Consider the following 22,188-nt stretch of genomic DNA (forward strand, 5'->3'; position numbering starts at 1 on the left):
AATCATGAGGTCGAAGGAACTGTCCAAGGAGCTCAGAGACAGAATTGTGGCAAGGCACAGATCTGGCCAAGGTTACAAAATAATTTCTGCAGCACTCAAGGTTCCTAAGAGCACAGTGGCCTCCATAATCCTTAAATGGAAGAAGTTTGGGACGACCAGAACTCTTCCTGGACCTGGCCGTCCAGCCAAACTGAGCAATCGTGGGAGAAGAGCCTTGGTGAGAGAGGTAAAGAAGAACCCAAAGATCACTGTGGCTGAGCTCCAGAGATGCAATAGGGAGATGGGAGAAAGTTCCACAAAGTCAACTATCACTGCAGCCCTCCACCAGTCGGGGCTTTATGGCAGAGTGGCCCGACGGAAGCCTCTCCTCAGTGCAAGACATATGAAAGCCCGCATAGAGTTTGCCAAAAAACACATGAAGGACTCCCAGACTATGAGAAATAAGATTCTCTGGTCTGATGAGACCAAGATTGAACTTGTTGGCGTTAATTCTAAGCGGTATGTGTGGAGAAAACCAGGCACTGCTCATCACCTGCCCAATACAATCCCAACAGTGAAACATGGTGGTGGCAGCATCATGCTATGGGGGTGTTTTTCAGCTGCAGGGACAGGACGACCGGTTGCAATTGAAGGAAAGATGAATGCGGCCAAGTACAGAGATATCCTGGAAGAAAACCTCTTCTAAAGTGCTCTGGACCTCAGACTGGGCCGAAGGTTCACCTTCCAACAAGACAATGACCCGAAGCACACAGCTAAAATAACAAAGGAGTGGCTTCGGAACAACTCTGTGACCATTCTTGACTGGCCCGGCCAGAGCCCTGACCTAAACCCAATTGAGCATCTCTGGAGAGACCTGAAAATGGCTGTCCACCAACGTTCACCATCCAACCTGACGGAACTGGAGAGGATCTGCAAGGAAGAATGGCAGAGGATCCCCAAATCCAGGTGTGAAAAGCTTGTTGCATCATTCCCAAGAAGACTCATGGCTGTACTCGCTCAAAAGGGTGCTTCTACTCAATACTGAGCAAAGGGTCTGAATACTTATGACCATGTGATATTTCAGTTTTTCTTTTTTAATAAATTTGCACAAATTTCTACATTTCTGTTTTTTTTCTGTCAAGATGGGGTGCTGAGTGTACATTAATGAGAAATAAAATGAACTTTTTTGATTTTAGCAAATGGCTGCAATGAAACAAAGAGTGAAAAATTTAAAGGGGTCTGAATACTTTCCGTACCCACTGTAATGGTCATTGAATATTAAAGTTGCATTTTGGTTACCTGAAGCTAATTTCTAATTTGTATCGTGAAAAACATCTAATGCTACTTATTTGTATGTAAAAGGATTTCTTATTGTTTTCACAGTTTTCAAGATGAAACCAGGGTTGAAGGTTTTCTGTGATCTCTCCTGGGAGGATGCACATATATATATATATATATGTATATGTCAGGTTACAACTATCGGTGGGCGGAACGTAGTATTGTCAGGTTTCCAAATCAGATCAGTCAGATCCACCGCTGGCTCCTCCCCCAGCTTGTCCAAATATGGTCACTTCCTGCTCCAAACCGCTCCGAACTAGCAAAATGGTGACGGACAGAATCTGAACTGGTTCACAAACCAAAGATGACCTCACTGATGGATGATGCTTGGCAGGATGTCTATATTTTTTTGAAAATAATACATATATATATATATATGTATATATTTATTTTACACAAAGTAAATGATCCATATTCATAAACTTTATTTTAATTTCCATAATTATATATATATTTCTGGTTATATTATGTGGTGCTTGATTACTGAAAATTCTATAAGTTATCGTATGTTTCATGTTTAAAATAAATACACAAATGAAAGATAAGCCTCTGTTCTGCAGTATATCTTCCCACCACTTTAAGTGGAGTCGAGTTTATAAAGAAAAGTACAACTATTTCTGTTTGTGAGGATCCAAGTCATCCTTGGACAGTAATTGTTAGTATCAGCACAGTCCTCTGCAGACAATGTGTTATGCTACATGGCTCTCTGTTTGGAGGCCATTCCTGTAAACTGTCATTTCAAGATGGAGCTGGAAAATGATCTTGTTGACATACCACAAAAATGACTAATCAGACTTCTTTCTTTAGCTCCTACAGCTGCATGGCTGTATTAATGAGAAGAAAAGATGATTGTGTTTCAGTACATATCATAGTTTTTGACCATTGCAAAATTTGAAACATATATTTAGGCTTCCCATACTTTTACTAGATACATCCAGCAAATATTGGAAAGAGTTCTTGGGAAATTCCAAGTTCCACATTAGGTTTCTGCTTTGATTCTATTCATATATGATCACAGATCTTTTCCTGCCTAGTTTAGTGAACAGTACGCTGGAATAATGGACGCAGGGTGTATTATCTAGATCACAAGTCATGTGTCATGCCTGCTGTGTGGCGGCTCTAACTTAAAATATTCACACCAAAATTTGAAGATTTGTCTTTACCGGCAGACAGCGTCTTTGTCCCAAGCCTTCAGACCTTTCTTTTTTTTTTTGTAATTACAGCCCATCTTCCTATTCTTCCACCGATGGATGTCTCTTGGCCAACTGTTTACTTCTTTCTCTCCCTCTTCGCTCTTTTTTGTCAGAGACAGTTGCTGAGTTGCATCCGCGGGGGGAACTGCCCCGGACCCAACGTCAGCTCGCTGCAGCTGCCCGGAGACGTGACTTTCTTTGCCAACCGCTTGGCTGTGCCCACCGTGGAGTTTGCCTTTGAGCAGAGTAAAGTAGAAGAGGTACGTCGAAACCAAATCACCCACTTTATTTTACCTCCACTGCTCCCATGTTGTCAAATGCCAACCTCCTATTTTCCGATGGTATTCTCGTTGCCGTACTTGAACTTTATGCTCCGGTATGTGAATACAGTTACAAATTGTTTCTTCCCTCGAAGTAAAACCTTTCTGTGGTAAAAGACACACGAATAATTTGGTTTATCATATATTGAGGAAAAGTATCGTCTTGCATGTTTTAGTAAGATAAATAATGGCATCTTCAGCGCTGACAGCTGTAATGTGTCCACTTCTGGTTTGTTGGACGTAAAAACAACCATCTGCAGCCGAGAAGACTTACAGTGTCATTTGGATTTTAGGATCATTTACAAACTGAGTTTGACACATTACAATATGGATTATGTCTTTTTACAAGCACAAATATATATCACAGAGCTTGCAAATTATGCATGCCCCCATACTTCCATTAAAAATGCAGTATGGATGTTTGTTGCAGTACCTTGGGGTGGAAATAGAGATTTAGCCTCAGTTAAGTCGGCCCACTCAAATCTGAAACTTCTGGCTGCGGACGGCAACTTTGAGCTTAATTAGCGCGAGAGATCTTCATGACGTTTATCCGCCCTGGAGGCGTCTTCACAGCCTGAAAATAATAGGTAGTAGGGGGGGCGAAAAGCACAGCGCTGTCTTTATTTAGGAGGAGAGGCAAAACCCAGGTTGAATTTAAACAGTTTTCATACATCAATATTGCAGGAGTCTGTTAGGGAACGTCTTGTATGCAAAGATTAGTATCAACTCGATAGCGTTTAGTCTGAAGTGTTCATGAATCAGTGAGTAATCAACAGTCCTGTACGACTAAATTCTTCACTTTGAATTCGGGGAAGCTGAGAGAGACAGAAAGAAGTAACAAAGAGACGTACAGAGTTAATTAAAGTTTCACTGAATAACTCGTCCATCAGAAGAGGACATGAGTGGTGTTTGTTAAGCTTCCTCACTTTCAGCCATAACAAGGAGCACTCAGCTGCAGATGAGAAATTATGATGGCAGATTAAAATTTTGATGACAGATGTAGTTTGGAATATTAAATAGTGATACAGTGATAAATAGGAAAACCTTTTTTATGTAGGCATTACGTACACATATTTAGGACTTTTTAGTATACTGCAGGTGCTTCATCCAGATGTTTAGATAAATGAGAATAAAAAAGCTCAAACAGGTCAATGAAATTCCCTATTTAATGATTTGCATTTTGCAGTCATTGCTTCACAGTTACACTGTTCTTAACAGCATGACCACAGCTACATGCCTAGCTTCATTAGTTTTGGTCTCATTAGATGTATTTAATTTATTTTACCTGCAGGACATTTCCCTTCAAAATATGGAATGTATCTTTGCTTGCAACGACCAACCTCCATTTTCACTGTGAATATATATACAGTGGGTACGGAAAGTATTCAGACCCCTTTAAATTTTTCACTCTTTGTTTCATTGCAGCCATTTGCTAAAATCAAAAAAGTTCATTTTATTTCTCATTAATGTACACTCAGCACCCCATCTTGACAGAAAAAAACAGAAATGTAGAAATTTGTGCAAATTTATTAAAAAAGAAAAACTGAAATATCACCTGGTCATAAGTATTCAGACCCTTATGACAACATAATTGTCCGTGTTTTTCTGCTTGAAACCGATGACACAAATTTGAGCTACTCAAAACCCACAATGAAAAGATCAAGATGACACTAACTTACGTGCATTGTTATCTTTTTTTTATGCAGTTTGTTCGGGACTCCAAAGTTTTATTGTATATGTCTCGGTGGGGACAAGGTGCGCTTTAAGACAGTCACTCTGCTCCAGTGTCTCAGCCATATTTGCTGACTGCCACAGTTTGTTGCTTTACGGTGAAACGCAGGTTCCTGACTGCGTAGTTGGTGTCACCGCAGCATCATCAATGCTGCTGGACAAGCAGGTATCCTTTTGTTAAGATGAACGCAGCCTCACTCTTGTCCACGGTTAGATTTTAGGTGGTGCTTCGACAGCCATCTGAGATGGTTGTCAGGCAAGCAGCGATGCATGCATCTGGCTGAGTGGAGGGTGGAGTGGTCCAAATAGCTGGTTGTCATCAGCATTGAAGGAGAAGAAGCCATTGGAATGTTCTTTAATTTATGTTCAAATGTTATTGTCAAAGTTGTAGTATAAACCCAGATCAAGGCCCTTCTGTTTATTTGGTGTAACAACTTTACAGGAGTCTGAGACCAGCAGTGTGTTCTGAAGTCATGGATGTAATTTATCAAAGCAGATACATATGGTCCCAACCACAGACCACTCTACGTGATCTACCGTGTTTGGACCTGTATTCATTCATCCTCATACGCTGAGTAAACAGAGTTGTAGTGCTGGTAATGTATTGGGAAACCAGCAGATGTTGTGTGGTGCTACGCTGTTCATGAAGTTCATTACAGATTTGTTTTCTCGTTTAACATCTGTTTTTCTTTTTTTTTTTCTTTTTTTCCTTACTCTCCGAAAACTTTCTCCTCATGATGCACCATCACCACCCTGAGATTAATCACCTCCTGGGATAATTTCACAGAGTTAGTTTTACAAATTTTGTTGTTTTAGATGTTAATTGTTATAAGTGGGTGCATATTAGTGTTTATAATCTGAAAGTTAACCCCTGCTTTGTGCATCAAAATTGATAAAGGCAAATATGCCTGTTGTGACTAGAAAGACTTGACTTGACAGCTCGCCAGGTGAGCTATCATATCATTAAAACCATTCATTGTGATGGTGTGAAATGCACTCAAAAAGCTACTTCGCTGTATTTTTAGCAGTGTGTGCAGAAATGTGGCAGTAAAACTTTGTCTTGTTGGTGCTACACGTGTGAGTCATCTCCGACACGTTGCTTTGGGGACCTGGAAAAGTACTGAGACAGGCCACTGAGGTGTGAGAGGAATATCTCACATCCCCTCATCTTTGTTGTACCTTGGCTCAGGGCACATCCAGGTTCAGGTGGGGAGAGCCAGAAATGAACAGTCAGCGAGATCTCCATCTTGACTTTGGCATGTTCTCGGTTTGGACCAATTACTGTAACTCTCTGCAGACAATTACAATCCTCCAAAAAAGTAAGGACGAGGGCTGCAGCGTGTCTGGTCCTTAACCTGAACAGCAATGCTGCCTGAAACATAATGGAGTAGGAGGAACCTCTGCAAAGTGACTGGTGTGTGTAAATCTGTCTACAAATGATGCTTCTCTGGCTTCAATTCTTGTCTCCCAATAGATCAGGAACAGCTGCAATTATCTGATTGTAGATTTGAACCCCTGTGGCAGCAGACACTTTGACCTCCTCCATTACAGTGGTCATGTTTAGGAGAGCAGCTCAACATAACTGTTTTCATCATTTCACGTCTTCCTCTGTGATAAAAAGCAAACAGATATTCAGTCTTTGCTTTGTCTCACCTGCTCAATGTGCTCTCTGTTGTTTCAGTCGTAAAGCTGTTTTTTAATTTGACTGTTACCCTCAGATATCCCGTTGTAGCCTCATATCTTGCTGAGAGAACAAGAGATAGAAACAGAAACAGAAAAAGATACAATTCAAAACAACCCCTTGTCCTGTCATGGGAGAGTTTTAGAGTTTAGAGATGAGACGTCCAATTTGGGGCTCTCATTGTGCTTGCACTTACTCTCCTGATTTCTTGACTAGCGTAAAATCATAACAGTAAAGATTACGAGCTGTAAATTTGGTGCAGCTAAATTTTGTCAGTCAGAAAGGTGTCTTTCCTTTTTAGATCTGTTTCTGAATATGAATTCTGTTTTGAAAAAAAAAATATATATATTTATTTATATTTATATATTATATTTTTTATATATTTTATATATTATATTTTATATATATATATATATATATATATATATATATGAAAAAATATGAAGCAAATTAAAGAGTAGCGTTTTAAATTTTGTTACATTTTATTTTAGTTATAGCGTGCTAATTTTCAGTAAAATTTACTACATTCTCAGGTAATGTAATTTCAGATAACATCACGATTACATTTTGGACACCTCTGGTTGAGAGTCAGTCTAGAATGACATATTGACAGACCAAGGACCCACAGCAATAGGACAAGACCCTGCCCAACGTAATTAGACGGAAAATAGTTTGGGCTCTGTCCAACCCAGGTCTCAGATTGGGTCATATAAGACCTAGAGGTCTAGTTTGGACCTGTAGCTCAGAGACTTGGCCTGGCTTTGATTAGTTTAGAACAAGGGTCTGCAGAATATTGTCCTCTGAGAGCTGCTATAACAAAATGAGCTCTTGCACACTGGAGCATTTATTTACATAGCAGAGCTCCACCAAACCAGCTGAATCAGCTTCTATTAATAACAAACTGATACTCAACACATTCCTCAACCAGTAGCTTATTTGAGTAGACACCGACTTAGTTTGATTTTCTCAAATATTATGTGATCATAACAACGATGTAGCATCAAATTACTTACCTGATTTGATCATATTTTGGAACAATAAATATTAAAAAATATAGAATGAGACACTGTAAGCTACTGCAGCACTTTTTCATTTTATAAGGAAAAAACACTTTAGGGATGCTAGTTAGACCGGATGGACATGAATCAACAAAAAGCTTCCACAATAAACTTTACTTTATTGATGCGATTTAGGTCGTTTACTAATAACAAATCATCTTAACAATTCTGAGTACAAAATAGCTGTCATCACAAAACATCCCCCCCAGTTTTCACTTGCACCTTACATTTCTACTTGATGTCCTCTGCAAAAATGATCTCTCAAAATGTGTTATTTTACTCGATAAAGTCTGTAAAATTATTGTTTCATTAGAGAACATGCTAATGGACTGACTCGTACCAGCATCATGGTTCCCATAGGTCAGGGAATTTCAGGGAATATCATGTAATTTTAAAAACTCGATGAGGCCTTGAGATATATTTCTCTGATGGTCTGTATATTAGATTTTCAATTGGTATCATTGTCAAATGACTTTAATTTCGTTTAACCTGTCACATGTGACAATAAATCGGTGTGAGGGACTGTTTACAGGGATGTTTTCCAGCCCACGGTGTGAGCCGGGATCCTGCTGAACAACTGTCAATGGAGCAGATAACATTACAGATTACATATTCCACATACATCACTAAACATGTCATTTAATGCATATTTGACAAAGTGCTTTGAACTTGGCACCAATTTCACCACACCAGTTCTGGAGGAGCACATGGAGGCTTGATTTATGATTGGTTTTTGCAGCAGAAATACCGTTTTATTACACCAATTTACAGTGGCATTTGGTCCATTTCATATGGTATTTCTCATCCCGCAAGTCTGGGTTGTAAAACACAGTAAATGGAGTCTTACTAAGTGATAGTAGATACCTGTCAGTGCCTCCAACTGTCGTGGAAGTCAGAAGCTGATGAGGAATGATAGAAGGATATTACATCTGCATCCAGCTCTCCACAGCACAGCTCTCAAGGCAAAATGTGCTATGCTGCCTGAAATGGTGATAATGCCAGGGAGCAGTCACACATGCTGAAGCACACCAACACACACCGGAGTGCATGCGTGGGTTCAAATCTCCATCTGACAGATCTTACTCTAGGTAATTCCATTTGCAACATTGAAGACGGGACTGAATGAGGATGAGAGGGAATATGAATACATTCTGTGGAGTGGATGGAGGACACAGGGGTGGGAGGGGAGCAGGAAGTAGGTGATGATGGGCTGTTAACATCAATAAATCATTACGGGACTAAATTTGAAGCATTAGCGCAGGACTGTCAGTCTCTCGAGGCCCCGGCTGCTTTATTTTACCAGGATATAGTATGAATTTTACTAGGTTACAAAAGGAAACTTTGCATGGAGCCTCAGAGATATTGAAGAGTGCATGTCAAAGACTGAGCAGTATATTTTTATAGTAAATAAACTGGTCTGTCTCAGACTGTTTATAAAAGATTTCGTAGCTTCAGGTCTGAAAAATGAGGTAGATGCAGAAGTGTCTTAAGCTGCAATACCACCGAGTGCCTCTAGAGGTCAGCTCCAAAAAGCCTGCAGCTCCATAGACTCCCATTCAACTTCTCTCTTCAAATACAAAGTCAATAAAATGTCTCCATCAGTTGGTGTTGTTAGCTAAAGTCACTCATTCTTATTAGTTTTCTGGAGGTCCATCTCAAAATAATCCCTTCAAAAAGACCTGTTTTTGGGGGCGTGTCGGTTTGATTGACAGGCTTGTGGTGCAGTCAGGTTACAGGTATTGGTGGGCGGGACGTAGTATCGTTAGGTTTCCAATCAGATCCACCATTGGCTCCTCCCCCAGCTCGTCCAAATATGGTCACTTCCTGCTCCAAACCGCTCCGAACTAGCAAGATGGCAACAGACAGAATCTGAACTTGATTTTGTCATAATGTTCACAAACCAACGATGTAACAGAAGTTAGTTATCCTGTAGTCATACAATAATCGTGAAAATCAGAGGTGTGGAGAAGCAAACATTCTCTGGATGTATGTGACACGTTTCGTCAGGTTTCAAGCATCCTTAAAACCTTAAACATCAACTTCCTGTCACGGCGAGACATCAAACTTTGCAGCATCGTCACGGCGACGCCCATTGACAAAGTTGAATGAATGTCTCAATATATCATCAACTACATGTTTAGGTTATTGTGACCCGACTTTACGTTCATGGGATCAACCAGCTTGACGTAGAATGTGAAAGTATGAAAAGTGTTTTTTCCAGTGGCCAACAGGGGGCGCTATGATTATGAGCGAATATTACCCCACAGGGGTCTTCAGGGCGGGGCTGTTATCATACCTGTGATGTTTGGAGAAGGTCGGTCCATGTACATAAGATTTAAAGCAACTCCTAGTTTAATGGTGAGCCGCTCAAAATGGCCGCCTCTCACAGGCACACACATCAATGAAAACGAATTATTTATACAACTTTTAATCCCAAACATGTTATCTATCCACAGAACCTAAATTGAAGTCGGTCCGACAAAATCCCTCGGAGGAGTTCAACAAAGTACAACGTGTCAGAATCGCCCAAAATGGCGCCTAAATTAAAAATGGTGGACTTCCTGTCAAGTTGACGTAACGGTGCAATGTAACTTTTTTGGGCATCTCGGTGTGATACACGTGTCCACTGGATTTCGTGAATTTAGGTAAATGTGGCCGCCGGGGCATCTCTGTAGGGGGCGCTCTCGAGCCGTTTGGCCACGCCAACTCGCGACTCCACTAGAATACGAAATTTTTCACCGGGAGACATATGTGTATTCACTTTCATGAGTTTTTGAATATGATAAAGCCTCCAAAAAGGAAAATCACTTTACGTAAGGATAAGAACGACCAAGAAGAAGAACATCTTTACGAAATACAATAGGGCTTTTGCACCGATTCTCGGTCCTCGGGCCCTAATAAAAACATGCACCTGCTGCTGAATTGAAGCTGCTGTGATACAAAATGTGTGGGTTGAGTATCAATTTGCTTTTTCATTCACATAAAAGAAGCAGATTCAGCTGGTTTGGGAATATGCAGCTATGTGAATAAATGTTATTAAACATGAGTAGATCTCGGACACTTAGAATTTTGTCAAAGTAGCGCTCTGGTAAAAAAAATAAAAAGGTTATAGTCCCCTGATCTAGACCCAGTTGAGAAGGCTTGTCCAATGCTGAACTATCAACCTCTGACCTCCATTCCTACTCCTCTGCAGAACAACTTTAAGAACCACAGACAACAATGTTTTCACTTTCCTCTTCCATACTGTTGTGAATGCACCACTTCTTATACTTCCTGAGGAACCTTTTAATGTTCATGTTTTTAATATTTGTTTTCCCTTATTTGCCTGTTGGTCAGTCAACAGATATCCCTGTAAACAGACCATCATGTAGTGCTGATTTAGCAGAGCTGACTTACTGGTGGATGAGCTGTTTAACCAAGTTAACATTCTTGGAAAAGGTGATCAGCAGCTTTTTCTGTATGGCCAGCATTTATTTATTATTTAGTTATGCAGATACTGATTGTCCAGAAAACTGCCACCAGTCTTTTCATGACATGATATTTATCAGAAGTCTCTGTAATGTCCTCTGAGTCATTGCTAAAGGCTGCAGACTAGAACATGAAAATGTCTTTTCTTTAGTCATCTTTTGAGTCAGTCAACTGCTATAAAAGTACAACCCCGTTTCTGAAAAAGTTGGAACACTGTGTAAAATGTAAATAAAAACAAAAAGCAATTTTTTTGCAAATCCCATAAACTCATATTTAATAGCAAATAGACAAAAGACAACATATCAAATGTTGAAACGGAGAAATTGTATTGTTTTGAGAAATATGTGCTTGTTTTTATTTTTGATGGCAGCGACATGTCTCTAAAAAGTTGGGAGAGGGTCAACAAAGGACTGGAAAAGTTGTGTAAAGCTAAAAAAAAAAAAAAACTGGTCAAACATCTGACAACTAATCAGGTTACCATGACAACTGATCAGCAACATGATTGGGTATAAAAAAAAAAAAAATTCAGATAGGCAGAGACTCTCAGCGGTAAAGATGAGGAGAGGTTCACCACTCTGTGAAAGACTGTGCGGGAAAATAGTGAAACAATCTAAGAATAATGTTCCTCAACGTAAAACTACAAAGAATTTGTGGATTTCATCGTCTACGGTTCATAATATCATTAAAAGATTCAGAGAATCTGGAGAAATCTCTGAACACTGAAAACCACTATTGGATGGTGGTGATCTTCGGGCCCTCAGGCAGCACTGCATTAAAAACAGACATGATTCATGAGTGGAAATCACTGCATGGGTTCAGGAACACTCTGAAAACCATCGTCTGTGAACACAGTTCATCGCTGCGTCCACAAATGCAGGTTAAAACTCTCCAAAGAAGAAACCAGATAGAAACATGATCCAGAAACACCGCCGCCTTCTCTGGACCGAGATCATTGAAGATGGACTGAGGTGAAGTGGACAACTGTCCTTCTGGTCTGATCGATCACAATCTGAGATTCTTTTTGGGAATCATAGACACTGCATCCTCCAGGGTAAAGAGGAGAGGGACCATCCAGCTTGTTATCAGCGCTCAGTTCAAAAGCCAGCATCTGTGATGGTACAGGATGCATTAGTGCACATTGCATGGTTAGCATGTACATCTGGAAGGAAGCATTAATGCTGAATGATATATTCAGGTTTTGGAGCAACATATGCTGCCATCCAGACAACATCTCTTTCAGGAAAGGTCTTAATTATTACAGCAAAATAATGTCTAACCACATTCTGCACGTATTCCAACAGCATGGCTCCGTAGTAGAAGAGTCCGCTGATAAACTTGCCTCTTGCCGTCCAGACCTGTCACAAATTATTATAAAATTTGCGCATCCTTAAATGAAAAATATGACAAAGGAGACCCTGAACAGTTGAGCAGCTACAATTATATCTTATGCAATAATAGGACAACTTTTCACTTTCAAAACTCCAGAAACTGGTCTCCTTAGTTCCCAAATGTTTACAGTGTTGTCAAAAGAACAGGTGATGCAGCACAGTGGTAAACATGACCCTGTTCAACTATTTTGAGATGTGTTGCTGCCATCAAATTCAAAATGAGCAAATATTTCATAAAACAATGCAATTTATAATTTTCAACATTTGATATGCTGTCTTTGGTCTATTTCCAATCAAATATTTTTTTTTGTGACTTGCCACCCATTGCATTCTATTTTTGTTCACATTTTATACAGCGTCCCACCTTCCTTGGAATTGGGGTTGTACAAATTAAGTTATTGTGTTGTGAGCAGCATGGCAGTTTATCAATATGTTATTTTAATGTCTTCGTATATTTAAAAGATGTAACTAGAAACAATCTGTTTTCTCCTTTTTGCCACTTTTCTCAGACGGTGGTGTTTACAGCATTTCATTATGGCTCTCTGAGGGAAAGAGCCATAAGGCTTCAGATAGGATACCTGATACATGACTTTCTTGCTTGAGCATGAATTTGTCTCTCAACGCAGGGTAAAAACATTTCTTTATAAACAAAACTTTATTTCCTCTCTTCATTCATGTCTAAGCATTTTCATAGCAAGAACATAAGTGTTTCTGACTGTAAAACTTACTTTTATTGGACAGATTTACAGTAGCTTTTTGGCTTTAAGTCAGCAGCTTGAGGACGCATTTGACCTTGAAAATTTGGGTGTACAGATGCGATTGTTTGCACCATTTGTCCTCCTTCTCATCTCTTTGATGCTCCTGACCTACATTTCACAAGGATCACTTGTCAAACAGCAGGTTCTCCTTTCAATCCTGGATTTTAAGCCAGTTGTTCTCCAGTGTTGTCCAGAAGAGAGATGGATGGTCTCTGTCTGTACTGATTGATCTGTGGATTGTGCCTCTGTATGACTGAACTGTGCCTGTTGCTGTGAGAGGTGAGGCCTGCAGACACCGCTGCAGACTGTGCCAGTATACAGTACATGCTGTACATACCATACATGTAATAGAATAAGTAGAACCGATTACATAGTTCTTCTTAAAAAACTAAATAAATAAATGAGCATAATGCCTTTATTTGTCACAGATATGTTGTACACTGCGAGTCTAATTTAAATTTTTAAATGTAAACATTACACCTTTACTCCAGTATTTGTTCACAAATATCTGGAAAAGATGCTGTGTCATAACATGATTTATTACATGATTTATTTTGTATTCTTGAATACTTTTTATTTAGTAGTTATGAACTGAAAGCAGGAACTCTTTACTTCTGTCCTTTCTGCGATGCTTTGTTATGTGGGATAAGAGTTTGCATCAAAACCGTTGTTTGTACCCTTAAATTTTCTTTAGATTTAATGTTTTATTGTACGACATAGCTAAAAGTCTGGTGTCATTACTGTTGAGGTATGTCACCAAACCAAACAATACGTTAGTTTACTCTGGCTCTCAACCCGAAAGACATTCTTTCATGAAAGTTTAACTACTATGAAAATTTCTCCGGTTATAGATTCAGCATTCTAGTTTCCTTAAACTGCTTGGTCACTTAACGCTTCCATAAACATTTCACATTTCTGCTTTTTAGGGGACAATTTTAGACTGTGGATTTATTTCAATATTTGGGGCGCCAACAAATTCACTCACTCTACAACGCTCCTCCGCTCCCTTCACTGGTTACCAGTAGCTGCCCGCATCCGTTTCAAAACATTGGTACTTGCATATCGTGCTATGAACAGATCGGGTCCAGTCTACATCCAGGACATGGTCCAACCCTACATCCCAGCCCGTTCACTCCGCTCTGCATCTACCAATCGGCTGGTTGCTCCCTCACTGCGAGATAAACACTCTACAAAATCACGGCTGTTTGCTGTCCTGGCTCCTAAATGGTGGAATGAGCTCCCCAATGACATCAGGACAGCAGAAAGTCTATACATCTTCTGCTGCAAACTAAAAACACACCTCTTCAGACTTTACCTTGAATAGTAGCACTTAAAATGGCACTTACTTATAGCACTTTGAAGTTTGGCTATCTTGAAGAAAATTTTACTTTCTTGATTGTTGTTGTTGTTCTGAATTTGTACCCTCATGGTTGAAATGTACTTGTTGTAAGTCGCTTTGGATAAAAGCGTCAGCTAAATGAAATGTAATGTAATGTAACAAGCATTTATGACAGTCGGATGGTGGAGTTAAAATCCACTCTAGTACCTGCCTGTGTTGACCATAATGAAGAAACATGTCACCGAATTCAATAGCATGACTCGATGTAACATTTTTTTGGACAAATATGAGCTCTTTGCCACAAAGGACAGCTTTTTGAAAATTCTCATAAGAAGAACCAAGTCTTTGTTGTTTTTACTTCTCATGGCGTTTCCTTTTTAAAACTGGGTTTGGCTGCAGTGCATCTGATCCAGTTTTTATGGAACTTGGTGGTGCAGCATTTCCTGTTTCATAATTTTTCTTGACTGTATCTGCGCCCACAGATGACCACTAAAGTATAATGAAAATATCGCAGCACTGTCGCATTATAAATAGTGTACTACTGTAAACTGCACTGAAATGACCCACAATACACCAGCCCTTATCACACATCTCTGCCTTGATGAGACTGTGTTTGATGGTTCAGACATCACATTATTCCTCCTTGAAACTTCCCTGCTGGAGACGAAGCTGTCTTCTCCCTGATGCCATCCTGATGCACGTCAACACCTGCTGAACTAACTTCTACTCTGCAGCAGCCTCATGTCTGACTGACTGCGCTCACAAAAAGTTGTTGCCAGATGTTTCATCATGCCTGAGCCAGTTTTTAGGCTTAAACTCACAATGGACACTTTTATCAGCTCAGATGACACCTGGATTTGTCTTATCTGAAATCCCATGCAGCTTTGATTCACAAAATTCGTATCATTAAACAGGCTATGTAGAAAGCTCAGAAAGGTAGAAGATGAGGTAAATATTGTATCCTCTGAAATCTTCCCTCATCCACTTATTCATATTGTGCGTGTCCACCCAGGTCACATGGGTTCCCCATTCTGCACTCATCTTCGGTTTGGCATTCATGTTTTCTAAAAGAATCATTTTGATTTTTTTGCAGGGGGTAATAATGGGTTTTATTCAGTTGCTGTTTAGTTAAGAAACCATCTTTCTGCTGACAGGGTTCCTTTCAATTCAGGGAATTTCAGGGAATATCAGGGAATTTAGAAAACTATTTTCCAGACGGCAAAAGTCAAGGAATTTTATCATTTCTTTGGGCTAAGTCCTGGAATATCAGGGAATTTTTTTAAATATGTTTAAATTACAGTTGCCATTTACGAAAATATATTATTTTCCATGTAGTCTTGCTTTTATTGTTATTTCAAACATTTCCAATATTGTTTTATTGTCTTTCCGTTCTTCTGTGCTGTCTCTATATAAACTTATCTTGTGTGCTCATGGCCACAATTTTGTATCTCGTGCGCATGTTTGAATTTTCTATGACCACTCTGTACCGGTGAGCTTGTAAATTGACAAACTACAACCCCATTTTTTATTTTATAGTACTCTATTAATCCCCGAGGGGAAATGTCTTCACTACAGCAGGGGTCTCTCAGGGGGGAGCTGCTGCAACAGGCTGCCACTAGCGCGGCGCCAGGTAACCTGACCTGAGGTGCATGTTTTTGGATGATGGGAGGAAGCCGGAGAACCCGGAGAGAACCCACGCAAGCATAGGGAGAACATGCAAACTCCGCACAGAAAGGCCCAGGACCGGATTCGAACCCGGAACCTTTTTGCTGTGAGGCGACAATGCTAACCACTGCACCACTGTGCCGCCCACAAAAAAGTATTTCCATAAAAGTTGAGACACTGTGTAAGACGTGTTGCTGGAATCAAATTAAAAATGGGAACACATTATTCACACAATACAAATTCTCAGTTTTAACATTAAATATATATTTTCTTTGGTCTATTTTTAATAAAATATTGGTTTATGTGATTTGCAAATCATTGCATTCTGTTTTTATTTATATTCTACACAGCGTCCTACCTTTTTTGAAAATGGGGTTGTAATTTATTAATATCCAAATCACATCCATATACTGATGGCATGTAAATACCTTGTCAAAATAAGGTTTTAATTTACACGTGGGGTCCTATCATATTTGGTTTAGGTACAGCGTCGATGTGCCATGAGCTCATGTAGGTGTGGCCAACTTGTTTGGTATCAGGTGAACACAACTGCAGTCACAACTCTGGCGCGACGTGTCACAGCAGTGAAGTAGGAGGAAATAAATAAAAAGACAAGGTGTCACAGCTGACTTCAGCTATGGCCAATAAAATCCGCTCCTCTCAATCCTTTTAAAACTGCTGTGATGCAGCAGACTGTCAGTTTCTATTGAGTAAAGGAGGAGCAGACCGGCACCGCCAGCAAAACTTTACGCTGGAAGAAAATGACAGACTTGTTTGGGAGGTTCTGTTAATGGCGGCCTCCACTGGCTGATGTTAAATCGGCATGTGAAGATGTAACTATGAGTATAAATAACTCTTCACTGGTATTATGAGAACCGCTGCTCAGTGTAGGAAGAGGTTCAATGGTAGAAGACAAAAACTTGCATCTTAAAACTCAAACATTGGCAATAATTAAATGTCAAAGTGAACAAAGAAAACTCATTGAGTATCATGAAATCTGGTGCAGGTGAGTGACAGACGTAAATTACAAACACTTAAAACTCCCGGCACTTTCAACGTTCTTAATTTCCTTTCCAATCAATAATTGGTTCCCCTTTATGTGTAATCTAATTGCAATGTATTTGTAGTTAACCTGAGTGTCTTTAATATTTTAAGGCGGCTGCGTCGTAACGTGCGTCAACTGTCTGATTCACATCCAATTAAATAGACAACAGTCAGCTTCATTTGATATGATTAACTGAAACAGAAGGTTTCATCAAAATAATCTTGTTTTTAATGAGTTCTATTCGTGGGATGAAATGCGTACAATATCCACCAAACCTGTCTATGGGATGTTGGACAGGTCTGTTCATGTGCACTTTTGCCCACTGAAGACACAAAAATACTCCTCACCAGCTGCACAGGTGCACGTTCACCTGAATATTGACACCAAAATGAAAGTTGCAAATTGGTGCCGGGTATTTAAATAAGGCTTCATGTTTTTTTTCTGAAAGTCTGATTATGTTCCTACTGCTCTACAATCCAGCACCATAAACAGAAATGGTATACATTAAAGTTCCCCCGTCCTTCATTTCTCACTCATTCTTTCAACCCTCATGATGCCAGATTCTGTTTTTTTTTCCGTTTGACTTTTTGTCCTTTCCTCTGCCATCAAGTCCTCTTTCTCCTAATCCTCTGTCTCCCCGTCTTAATCTGATTCTCTCATCAGAGTGGCGTTCAGTCTCTCTTAAACAGGAGACTAACCATTGTGATTAGCTAAGACCTGAAACCACCACAGCCACAGTAGGTCAACTCATTTAAGGGTTTCGAGTTAGTCATCGATCTTCATGACTCTTCCTCTTCCTCACTGTTGTCTCTATCTTGCTCTTTGTGTGTCATTCAGACCAGTTTATTGGGAAATGAAGGTTTCCCTCTATATCTCCTATTTAGTCTGCCTCAGCAGCTCCAGATTCTCTCAAACACACACACACACACACACACACACACACACACACACACACACACACACACACACACACACACACACACACACACACACACACACACACACACACAGACAGACACACAGACAGACAGACAGACAGACATTACACCCTTAGCAGATGTTCAGTCCAATCAGCTGGATTACAGGGTTTAGTATTGGTATCATTTACCACCTCAGGAACAGACGGTGCCAAAATTTGTGCCGAGCCAAACTTGAACCTGTGAAGGAGAGGATGGAAATGAAACGGGGTGTTATCTGGGGGCTTTTTACAGATATTTCTTAGTTCATGTTTTATTTATTTTTTAAGTAACAAGGGGATATTTTTAGAGTCAAATTTGTGATTTCTCAATCATTCTAAATACTATGAGTCCATCTTTCTGAATGAAAAACAAATCATATGTTAACTTCTATTCTCAGTAAATCCTTGTACTGCTCATCTGGTAAAACTACCACCTTAATTCTGATTGATGGTAAAATGTATTCTGCATATATAAAAAAAGGAATGTATTTATTTAGTTTTGATTAAGCCAGTAATACCCACCTATCTACCTGTTACTGAATAGTTTTCCCAGTTACATTGTGATGGCAGTGTGATGGCTGGCTGGATTACATCCACAGGGGATTTTTTTTTTGTGAATGAATGAAGCGCTACATTTATGAACTGTGTCAGGAGGAGCAGGTGGAGGGTGGGGATACAGAGCACACAACCCACACAATAGATGAGTGTTTATATCTAATTTAGCATCCATGGTTACATCTGGGCACTTAAGATTTGAGCATTGGTTAACTCAAGTTTGGTCATAAACTAAATATGCTGTCAGTCAACATATGACTGATCTGTTCAATATCCACATATATGACTTACCAAATGTTTTGATTAACAAAATATAGTCATTACCAACATAGAAAGCAATCCAGTCAGAATTGTATTTCCTTCAACTGTATGTCCTGGTGCGAATTAGTATTACATTTCTCAGAATCAAGGTTGAACGATCAATTGTAATCTGACTTAAAGTTAAATACAGACTCAAATGTATTTGTTCTGAAGAAACAAATGTCTGATACTACAATAAAGTGCGTCATCATGGCTGTAATTTGAGTATACAGTATGTGGGTCAATATACATTCAACAGAAATATAAAGCAACACTTGTTTTTTGAGTTGAAATAAAAGCACACAAAAGCTTTATTTATCTCAAATTTTGTTCACAAATCAGTTAAAAGTATTTTAGACAGAACATGACACATGACATATGACAGCTGTAACATGTTAAGATGCTGATTAAACAGTAGCATTGTGCCCTGGACTCTAGTCCATAAACCTTGATTTTAGAGTGGTTTACCACTCTAAAATGTGCAGTTTTATCACACAACACGATGCCACAGATGTCACAAGTTTTGAGAAAGCATGCAACAGGCATACTGACTTCAACGATATCCACACATTTATAAGCAATTGTGGAGAAATACATATTTTTTGTGCATGGAATGAGGCTAAAATCTTTTACTTGGAAAATGGGAGAGAAAAATAAATATTGTGTTTATATTGTTGTTGACTCTAGATAACAAGGACGATGAAAATAATAAAAACAGAATATAACAAAGAAGACAAGCGGAATGACAGAAAAGATCACCAGACAAAGATGTCAAAGAAAAAAAATGAACACAATTATGAAGAATAAAAAGTACAGCAGTCGTCCTCCAGGACAACTGAAAGGTAGAACACGCTTGATCTGTTGGTTTCTTTTACATCTTCAGGGTGGATGACTCTCTGAAGGCCAATGGCCAACATAAACCTGCTGTGAACTTTGGTTGAGACACTAATAGACAGTCCCTCTAGGATTTCACAGATTTGTTTTGATGATTGTTGCGATCAAAAATGCTTGATTTTGATGTGGATTTTCTAAAAAAAATTGCAGTTAGAAAACCATGGCGATAAAAGTTACAAAAAAAAAATCGTAAAAATTACAGCTTTACAGAATAGACAGTCTGTGACCAAATAAAATATGACTACATCGCTAGACAAATTGAAATTGCGGGGATTTAAAAAAAGATTGCCAGCTCAAGCAAACATTGTGAAGTTCTTTTGAATTAAGCAATATTACACAGAGGGTATGCTTTCGAAAATGCCTCGGTCCTGACCGCAGCACTGTCATGCCAATAATCCCATTAAAGGACACTCTTGAGTGCAAAATTGTGATTATTCAACAAGTTACCAACTAAATAAAACGTAATCAAAATGTATTCATATTGTGGAGCAGTTCACTGTTAAAATATAAAACTTTTTGTTTGTGTGATCTCCGTTTCCATGGCAACACATGGGGTATGACTAAAAACTGGAAAACAATCAGTTGCGTCAGTAGACTTTTATGTAACGTATGCAATGTTTACTACTCCAGGAAGTAGTCCGACCCTTAGCAACCACCTAGCAACAGAAAGGATTTCTAGTCTCAAACTGAATAAATACAGCACATAGAAACACTAAACTGCTCAGCTAGCTCAGTCTGGTTGGAACTAAGATATCTGATGAACAAAGATATCCATGGACTCATGTGTTTTTAACATTTTAGCACCATACCGTGTTAAAACCAAACCGGTTCAGCTAGCCGCCGCCAGGATTTGAAGAGTGCGACTATCGGGGTTGTTACAGTACGGGTGCTCGGAGTGACCAAAAAGGACCAAAAGAGACCTGATTTCACCAAATGGGTCATTTAATAGAACTATAACAAGTAGAAACTGCATTATGTTACATTTTATATGAAATTAAGTTATAATTATATATTTCCATTGAGAAGGAGGAGTGATATTTGTTGTGATGAGCAGGGTGTGTGATGTCATGATGATTTGTTCCGAATGTTCAGTTGACCAATCATATCTCTGGGCTGGAGCTACTGGTTGTATAATTGGCGTTAATTATTGCGATCGCAAGATTCTGGAGGGACTGATTAGAGTATGTTTTATACGTGTTGGAGGTGTGGCGTGAAGTAATCATAGGTTCCTTTAACTGAGGCTGTGGAAAATTAGTTGATGGTATTTTGGAAGAAACTGGTTCTTTGACTTTTCACTGAGAAGAGACATCTACTGTAAGAACATTATCTCTGTCTGCTGCTACTCAACACACCTCAACACACAACTCACTGGTCGCTTTAAGCTCGACCTGCTGTTACTGCCTTTACAGGAATACTTCTCATTAACCCTGAATCAGTGCCTCTGACTCATGTTTGATTTTAGATAAACTGTCCTGTACTTACCAAACCTCTTTGTTAAGCATTTCTATTGTTTGTGTAGTTACCTACCAATCAGTAGTGCAGAATGAGCACTAATTGCCATGCGATTCATCTTTCCATTTGTTGAGCAGTTGTTGTTGTTGTATGTTGCTATGTCTGGTTCAGGTGTTTCAGAGGTGTGGGACCAGCGATGTGATTGGCTCCCTCTGATTTGTATTAACTTTACTCAGCTCTTTTTCACATTTGTATTTAATGCAATTAAAATAGGACACAGAGATGTTCTTTCAAATGATCTCAGTTTACATCTGAGCCTCGCTGCTGTCAGTGTTCTTGTGTTAAAGGATATTTTAGAGACAATCTGGGGGAATTGGGGGACATTTATAATGCTTCAGTAAGAAATAGGAAAAAAGCACTTTAGTTGTGACATTGCAAGATGGTTTCACAGACATGCACCTAATGATGAGTATAGACTCGTGTCCAGTCTTGCAAATTAACAATTTTACTATAGTTTGACATAGTGGCCGTCCATCATGTGATGGATACATTTCCCTTGTCTAAAAGATAGAAAACTGACTATGCAGCCAGTATTAGAACTCATGTTTCAGCTAGTTTAGTTCCTTTGAATGCCATGTAATATAATTATTTATTTATGTCTTAAAATCCCTCCAGTGGGAAGGCTAAGAAAATGTATCTGATCTTAAATGGTTTCTAATGCAACCATAATCCGATGTAATAGTATTTTTCAATTATAATTATATTCTTTGTGTTAGTACAATAGAGCATATAAATGGGAATTATTTTAATTAACATGCCTTTTGAGGCATTATGAGTGTAATACCTCTTAATAATTGAATAGTAATAAAATGTTATCATTAGTTCTTAATTACAGTTTCTTAAAATGTAAATGTCCTGATGAACAATATAAGAAGCTTTTCTTAAAATCACTCAGCAAAATCTTTAACAGGAACTCTCAATTTGATTAATTAGTGACAGATTAAAGATGGCCATATACCTGTACATATGTTCTGTATTAACTGCCTCCTTCTACATTTACACTGGA

The 22,188-nt window shown here is 39.1% G+C and overlaps 1 protein-coding gene across 1 annotated transcript in view; it reads left to right on the forward strand.

Annotated features, from left to right (window-relative positions):
- The window catches only part of LOC138215397 (inactive N-acetylated-alpha-linked acidic dipeptidase-like protein 2), a 471,279-nt gene that overhangs the window by 332,229 nt on the left and 116,862 nt on the right, over positions 1-22,188 (forward strand). The window contains exon 13 of the mRNA XM_069177518.1: positions 2,624-2,770. Coding sequence (XP_069033619.1) covers positions 2,624-2,770 — 147 coding nt within the window. The remainder of the gene's footprint in view (positions 1-2,623; positions 2,771-22,188) is intronic.

The sequence above is a fragment of the Embiotoca jacksoni genome, unplaced genomic scaffold, assembly GCF_022577435.1.
Source record: "Embiotoca jacksoni isolate LCO1_2020_lvr unplaced genomic scaffold, fEmbJac1.0.p SCAF_74, whole genome shotgun sequence".
Classification (NCBI taxonomy): Eukaryota; Metazoa; Chordata; class Actinopteri; family Embiotocidae; genus Embiotoca; species Embiotoca jacksoni.